General features: G+C 30.3%; 1 protein-coding gene across 2 annotated transcripts in view; it reads left to right on the top strand.

Annotated features, from left to right (window-relative positions):
- The first annotated feature begins 3,766 nt into the window (after window positions 1-3,766).
- Window positions 3,767-8,862, top strand: part of LOC111622975 (QRFP-like peptide receptor) — a 35,939-nt gene continuing 30,843 nt past the window's right edge. The window contains exon 1 of one of the 2 annotated variants that reach the window (XM_023365462.1): window positions 3,767-4,177. In XM_023365462.1, coding sequence (XP_023221230.1) covers window positions 3,838-4,177 — 340 coding nt within the window. In that variant the 5' untranslated portion in view covers window positions 3,767-3,837. Of the gene's footprint in view, window positions 4,178-6,117; window positions 6,752-8,862 lie in introns of those variants that run through there. The other variant, XM_023365454.1, reaches the window with a different exon arrangement.

Here is an 8,862-nt window from a genome sequence, read left to right as displayed (position 1 = left end):
AGAATATTTAAAGAAATGGTTATTCAGAATATTTAATATAAAATTGAAATATAAGTATTTTTGCGACCGGAAAGGATCAACATTAACAAATTTTATTTTTGTACTAAAATTTTGTTTCTTTTTACCTGTATTCATATTAAATAATTTCAAATCATTCATACATTTCATTATAAATAAATTTGTCATCACATTAATGAATATTAATTTATGTAATCCTCAGTTGGCATTGAATTATTAGTATTGATTATAGTCGATATTTATCCCAGTTTTCTTCATAAGTTTAGAGAAACGAATTTAAAATTTCTTCGTGATTCAATGAACTTTTAAGAAGTTATTTTGTACTTAATGCATTTTATAATGTATCAAAATAAGTAATTAACTGTGATTGAGTGTCTACTGATGAAATTATTCCTTTGGAAAATTGCTTCAGACGTTAGCAAATATCTTAAATGGATACATTTTGTAAATATACAAAGCAATTAACGAGAGTCGTTTAACGTTTATGATTTCTATAATGTTTCTATGCTATTAAATTACAGACACTTTCTAATAGATGATAATTTACGAATTGGTCCAAATGGCCGAGAATCGAATAAAACGAAAGGAGATTTTCTTTCCATTCAAATTACGTTATTAACTAATTCTAGTAAGATTTTCTATCGTAGATTACAGTTCGGGATGGTGTTTAACCGAAGTAATATTTAAATAATACTGTAGTGTGACTTGAACACGCAGTGATACTAATAGATTTATGCAGTGGATTTTATCTACTACTTAAGGATTTTAATTTTAATGAGAGTAGTAATGACTTTTATACTATAAGCTCTCTCCTTTCGAATTCGATGCCAAGCTTTACTGGAATATTTGCATCTTTATGTAAAGGTATATTCAGTTATACAAAGACGTCAAAATAATTTTCAAGCTTGAGCTGCTATCTACCTCTAAAGAAATATGCCCATATTTTAGACGTCAACTTTCATTTTTCTTACTTTATAACCTTTTCATTTATTGTTTTTTTCCTTTATTAAATATAATTTATTTTCTACAGTTAATAAATAATTTAAGTGTATAATTTATTGATTTTTGCAAATTTAATAACTGTTTTCTGTATAATAAATGCTGTTTTCCATCATCAATATAAAGTATCCTGACACATATTTATTTTCTTGATTTTTAACTTATTCTTTATTTAAAAAAAAATTACTTGCAAGAAAATATTCGAATTTATTCTCGAAGAGCATTTTGTTTTTTTATTAAAAACAAAATTACTATTTTTAATAAATAAAAATTTCTAAAGCAAAGTCATTTAATAAAATGATAAATTATACAAATTCCAATAGGAGTTGATGATTTTTATACGCATGAAAGTTAATTATATTTAGTTCTCGTAACCCAATATAACAATTTATTGTTAAGAATTAGTAAAATATAATCTGTAAATTAATATAAAACGTTATCCGAACAAATTTAAAGTGTTTCTATATAGTAAATCGATCTTTTAACGTCTCAAAGTGACCTCCTTAGCTAATGAATAACACTTGTTTAAACCAAGTTTTCCGTCTGTAGTAATGATATAAATCACATGAAACGTGTCAGTGTTAAAGCTAAACAAATGTTTCCATATAGAAAAACACTCGAGTAACATTTATCTGTCCAGACAGATAAAAGTATATTTTTTGAAATTTAAAGCTTAAAAAAATCAAATCCTAAACAAAAGAATTTTTAGAAGAGAAATATTGTTAATGTCCTGAAGATGATCAAGAGAAAATTTCTTTTCTTCCATAAAGATAAAGGAGGAATCGCTGTTTAATCCTTCGAAAACAAGAGAAAAGAGAAACACATTTATGGAATATAATATATTAAAATTTAATGTATAAAATTAAACAATTCTTTTGGATTATTATTGTTTGGTTATTTATAGAATTTTTGTCGATTCAACATCAGTTTATAGTAAACCGAAGAACGTTTCCGAGTTTTTAGTATACTTTAAAAGAAAAAATTAAAGCAAAATCAGCAAAACAACAATCCTCTTGGATCAGTTCTGGTCTTTATAACCAAAGAATTTTTTCAAGAGTACAATTTTTATAGAGCTAGAGACATATTTTTCTATCGATTCGACTCGAGAAAGAGAGAGAGAGAAAAAAAAACAGAATCATTAGAAGAAATTTGCTAGCAACAAACTGTCGAACTACATCGATTTGTCTATTTTTACGATAATCCATAAGCGATGTAACCGGGATTTATTGGCATATTAAAATTATTTATTAAAAATATTCGGTGAATCTTTTTTAAAAACGAAGAAATTCTCAGATTGAAACAAGCAAGATTCATTAGGTTAATCTATAACTAAAGACTCGAGTTACATCAATTAGAGAAGAATAAATACCTTTATAATATGAAGGTCCTTCGTATGTACTGTACACTAGGAGAAAAAAAACGTCTTTACAGCATTTATGTAGATATACCAGAGGTTATAAAGAATTCTTTTAGCTCTATAACAGCTGCCGAAGAGAACATATGAGAGGAATCTCTTACATGTCCTTCAATAAGAAGAATCCCTCTTATGTTCTGCACATAGTTTTCTAATAAAGGTTTGATTCATTTGATAATTTATTCAAGATGTTCTACCCATAATATCTTAATAAAAATTCGTAAATAATGGACGAGGATTTATTCTTCAGTCGACAAGAGAATCGGAGAATTGAACCAGAAACTTTCCAGGATTAGTCGTAGGAAACTGTTACAAAACCAATACGAAAATATATTAGAATTAAATTCAGATTTCTCAATTTAAATATTTGTAATGTTTAGAAACTGAAAAGTAACGTTCTAGAATACGCTTTGATGAAGACGTGATTCGACTGGAAGAACAAAAGAGAGTAATGGACTTTCTTTGACGCATTCCTTTATCAAAAGGTCCTTACATGAAATATGTAAGAGGTTGTTGTGAGATGATAAATATGTAGCACGTCTCAGAAGATGAGAGAAGTCTTAACAAAGTCTGTAATGTGTATTCGAAAACTGTTCGAAGGACAAATGAACCGAAAGAAACTTGATAAACAAATAACTCAACGGAAATGAAAATCCTCCTTTCTAAAAATACTAAATATTTATTTGTTTACACGTTTATTTGAATACATCAAAAACATAATTTACTATAAATAATAATAAAAATATATTTATGTACGATTTAAAAAAAACACAGGCATTTATAAATTCTGTAAATTAATATACTCAAATTTTGCTCTATAAAGATTACATTTGACTATTTTCTCTGTTAAGAAAGACGTATTTTTCAGTCGAAAATATAAAGTTCACTTATTCTTGTCACTAGTTAAGGAGCTTCAACAGGAATAACCAGGATAAATATGTTCAAACTTATCGCTACTAACACGAAACCTTCTGTTTCGTGTTAGTAGCGACATTCTTCACTCTTGACGACGAGAAACTTTTATTATAAGATTATAAAATGTACTGTACTCTATTTTTTTTTTAATCTTCTCTCTTCTTATGCGTCGAACAACTACTTCAGGGATGTCTATAGTTAAGTATCGAAGGACACAAAGGTTAAACAAATTAGCTTGTTTTCTGAGAGAATTGTTTCGAACACTTGATATCCTTTTCCACGTGTTATAATTATTAACGATCGAAACCGAGTATCGTAAACAAAGAGCGTCCTGTCGACGTCATTGACACTCGACCCTGAACTGAGTGTTGTTAGAAAGTTCTCCTCGGTATCGAGATGAGTAATTCATTCCCGAGATCCCACGCGCTCGTCACTCGTCAGTCTACTCGTAACTTGTAACATTCGCAGGATTGGTGTCGACTCGAATCAAAATGGATCTCGGGTGCAAGAATTTTAGCGAAGTGAAATTTTGGACTAATCACTCGTTCCCTGCAGATAAGGAAAGGGTTCTAGTCTTATTCGACTACCTCAGACTGACCGTATGTTGCATTTTAATTTTTTGGACAATAGGAAGCAATTTGTTCGTGGTTCTAGCGGGATGTTTCGAACCTTCTCTCAAGAACACTACAGGAAAGTTTCTAGTTAATTTGGCCACGGCTGATATCTTCATCGCAGTTTTCTGTATGATGATCCACATCGTTCGCTTGTTTCAAAATCAACACCAGTATCAATTAGGTCCGATCATGTGCAAGTTCGAGATCTTCAGTAAAAGTAAGTTTTTAACACCTCATTTTAATACTTATCCTTCTATCGATCATAAGTAATGATTAGCAAATTAAGTAATTCATTTTATATCCTGGTATTATAATGTAATTAAACGACTTGTTTACAAAGTAAACGAATGACATTTAAGTGACAGATTTCGCTCCGCTCCGAAGCTCTATTGTTTGTCATTATATTATCTTTAGTATCATTTCACACCAGATTTATTAAAATGATTAGATTGGTTTTTATATTATCTTAGATTCCGAATATATAGTTAATATATTCCTCTTTCTATTATCATTGCACGAAACAAAATAATATATGTGATAACCCAAAAGAAATGTTTCTGAACTTTATAGAGACGATTTCTTTCGTCATTCTGCAAATATATCAAAAAATTACATAGAAAAATCGAAGATAGAAAATTAGCTTTTAGTAGAACAAATACAGTAAATTTCCTACGTGTATAAATAAAGAAATCCATTTATCTAATGACATCCTAGAAATTCGGAGAAGTTTTTTCTTGAATTTCTAGGATTTCAAATGTCAAATGATGGAAATTCAAGTGGTAAATAATTCAAATTTCTATAATTTTAGGAAAGGTTAAGGATATAAACTGTGAATAAAAGTTATTTTTAAAACACTCCAGATAAGTTTAATTGTTGCGATTCTAAAATTATTTTATTAAATTTTTCTTAACCTTAATTATTATTTTTTGAAATGTTCTTTTTATAGACACCAATATAAGATATAATTTACAAATAATTGACGTAGTTTTCAAGTAATTTATCTATCGAGAATTAAAAACTTTTTAAATTATTTCCTTTTTAAAGGTTGTTTATCGCTTTGTATAACTTATATTAAGGATGCAATTGATATTCATTTGTGAATAAATTAGATTTTTATTTTTTAAATCTTCAACGGAATAAACAGATAATGAACTTCATGTGTTTGCAGTTTTTCTTAGTTCTGTAATAACGGCACGTGACGTCTTTTTTGACGTATCGAATTTTCACTCTGACGTTGTTAGAATTTTTATAAATTCTAAAGCGAATCAATTTGACGAAGTGTAATAACATATCATCCAATAATTACTTAATTAGCTTCCTCCCTCACTCTGACGTTTATATTTTTTATGACGTCTTTCTCTGTGACGTAACGAGGTTAGATCAGCGAACGAACCCCGACTCTCTACTTACATTGGATCGATAGAGCGAGATGCAACTGGTGAGAAATTTGTAATAAAATACACTTTCTTAATAAATCAACAACATTATTCTCTTTCCCTTTAATAATTAAGAGGAAGAGAATGATGTGTCGATTCATCGCAGCGATGTGTTATTCTTCCCTTTTCTTCCGACTTCCGTTCTGTTCTGGCATTCGTGTTGAGTGCGATTGTAAAGCGAGAAGTTCAACCTTCAGGTGTAAATATCTTCTATTACTGCACGTGTTCACTCTTCGTCTCCTCCCCCTTTATATGATGGAGGGGGAGGAAACGTGAACACGTACAGGTGAGGATATATATTAACTTTATCACTACAAATTCGGTATAAATTTTGTCTTGTATTAGTCTTTCTTGTATCATTTATCCACATAGGAGCGGTACTTTTATTATTATTCGTTCCCGCATCCCAGAGATATTGAAAAATCAGCGAAGCGAAATGAGAATCTCCCTTTCATAAATATTTTAATGGATTGAATGACGTTGCTGTCTGAGACGAATGTCTTATATTTATTAATACTTGGCTCGACGTCATTCAATTATATCCAAGGTCGAAATCTTTCTGCTAAATTTTAATTTTTTTTTTCCACTGTGAATTCTACAACATATAAACTATTAAAAAAAAGCCAAATCCAGTTTAAAGTAGAAAAATATATCCTCACTTAATAAGGTGTAGAGTATAAATAAACTTAATTTTCTTCATTAGTTAAAATAATAATTACCAATTCAAATTAAGCTTTTTATAACTTCTCGTGCATTTATATCAATCCTTCTTCTGTATATCGATACTATGATAGTTTCTATAATATCCGCTAGCGGTGGAAAGAGCGCTTAACTCATACCGGATCGATAGGAAGTTGAGGAGACTCCGAATGACGTCATCCGAACATTTACCAATAAGAGAAATGTGTAGTGGCGCGCGCCTGACCTTCCGCGTTTATAAGCGAGCCACGAGGCCCACCATCACATCCGCTCGGGGTGTCGTGCTTCCGATTATTTTATATCCCCAGCTATGGAGGATAAAGGGTGCAATGAATCGGAATGGCTCTATCTCAACTTCTCTTCTATAGATTTCCCTAGCGATACCTCTCTTAGAGAGTTCACGTGGAAGGAGTACGCAAAAATCGTGAGTTACGTGTTGTTAATGTGTGCCACTATAGTGGGTAATTTGGGTATCGTCTTCGTCGTAAGTCTCAACAACTCCATGCGTACCACCATCAACATATACCTGATGAACCTAGCAGTTGCTGACTTGTTGATCTGTCTTACCTGCATGTGGGTACATCTGTGCAACGATTTGACAGAACCCATGTACGTTCTAGGACCTTTCATGTGCATTTTTAACCCTTTCGCTCAAAGTGAGTGTTTTGAATTTATAATATTCTATTGATAAAGTCCTCGTTTCTTTTTATATTCTGTTAATTATCCTCCATTTGGGAGACGATGTTTATTTTGGATTTCCGAAAATGTATCGAGTAACGCGATTAACACCGATCTGAAGTGCCCACTTTGTAACCAGTTTTACGTTAGTTTAATGTTTACTTATCTCAATAGGGATACGTCTTCTATGTTTAGATATACTCATTTAAATTTAGTTCCTTCTCTAAACTCATTCGGCTAATTCGGGAGCGTAACGTCACACGAGATTCTTGAGGGTCGTTTTCAGTTTGCAATTGACTAAAAACTTTAGATTTGTAGCTCCTCTTGGAGAATTGGATAGAAGTCAAAGACGAAAGGCTTTATTGCATTCGACTATCTTTACACTTTAGTCTCTGCCGCTTATTTTATCTTCAAAATCTATAAAGAAACTCAAATATCTCTTATTTTTCTATGTTCTTCTTTCCTCTCTCTTTCTTCTTACCTTTCTTTTCTTCACTTATAAAGGGATAAATTTTGAGATTTCGCATCTCTTCGCAAAATTGTAAAGATGAAAGAACGAATTTAAACTAATTTTATAAACTTCTTTAAAACTTTCCACATAGATTTTTTGACTTTTCTTTTCTTACAAATCTAAAAAGTCATATTTTTTTCTTATTATTTTTTATTCTCTATTTATTTCGTATGTTTGTGAATTGTACTCTATCAATTATAAAGAATATATTCATTTTTATAAATCCATATTTCTGTATTTAACCTTGGAATCAACGATAAAATCTTTATTCGTGTACAACACAGAAAATGTATTGTTACCATCGTTTAAAGCTTTACTCAATTTGTATAATCTCCTGTTGTTCTCTGTCCTTGAATTACACTTCGTTTCCTATAATTTTTATATAAAACAAACAAGAATCTTTCTATTTTATATAAAAATTTTGTAGAAAAGTTTCTTCTCTACACATTTTTCTTCACATCAAAGCTATGCCATCATATACAATAGCTTCCATACGTTATAGATCATAGTTTTCTTACAAGTAAGAAAATTGTCCAATAAATCTCTACATTTAATAGTATTTTTGTCATTATGAATCTGTGAATTATGGATATATGATTTTATATTCTACTCGTCTAATAATTCCTCTACAGTCGTGTTAATTATGCGTTTTATAACAAAAATAGAAGGTTTAAAGGAACTTTTCCATCAGATTCTGTTACGTTATTAGGAGTTTTTTTGAATTTTTGGATTGATAACATCGCTTGTGACGTATCTTTATTCTTCCTCTCTCCTCTCTGCTGCTTACGAAAGTATCAGAAAATTGGTCCCTCGAGTAACTGTGTAAATGGACAGTGATATGAATGTCGAGTTAAGTTCCGGAAACAGTCGAAAATAGTGACGAATAATCGGATCATAGTGTCATTTCCGAGCTATTATCGCTTTAATCTATGATGCCTGCAAAAATAAATCCGGAAAAATACCTTTATCTTCTTTTTCCGAGTTGAAAATAAAGTAACTAGAGCTAAACAGCTTTGTTACTGTGGGTAATATTTTCCTATTCTGATATAGGTAATATTTTGAAACAAGATAACACTTCTTTATCTTCTTTCTGTTACCAAGATTCTTATAAAATTTTAAGTTATCTCTCTGAAATTTCTTCTTATTCGTTTTATTTTTCGGTATAGAAATTAAGATACTATTGTTTACCCATTAGAACAACAGTGCGAACTTTATGCAGTCTTTAAAGTAATCTCTTTTATAAATACCTTCAAGATTCTTCGAAGCCTTCAGGATTCTTCGAAGACGTCTGTTCACTTCCTTCCTCTTCTCCCATTTTCCCATTTTAATGGAGTTATTTTCTGTAACATAATATATTAAACGATAAACTATCGATAAAATCTGTTGCTATTTCCTTGGACTTCGACTTGTTTCCATAGTTAGTGGATAAGATCAATTCTGTTATTGTTCAGCATAAACACTAGTTCTTGAGTGACGTAGAAGATGTGCATCTTGTTCTTTGTATATCATTTAAATTAATTATCTATCTATAAATAATTATACAGACTTTACTAATTACTAATTACTAAAACTAAATTC

This window comes from Centruroides sculpturatus, unplaced genomic scaffold (assembly GCF_000671375.1).
Source record: "Centruroides sculpturatus isolate CEXI.00-Female unplaced genomic scaffold, Cexi_2.0 scaffold39, whole genome shotgun sequence".
Taxonomy (NCBI): domain Eukaryota; kingdom Metazoa; phylum Arthropoda; class Arachnida; order Scorpiones; family Buthidae; genus Centruroides; species Centruroides sculpturatus.
Note: the sequence above shows the minus strand (reverse complement) of the source record. Positions and strands in the feature narration are given on the sequence as shown.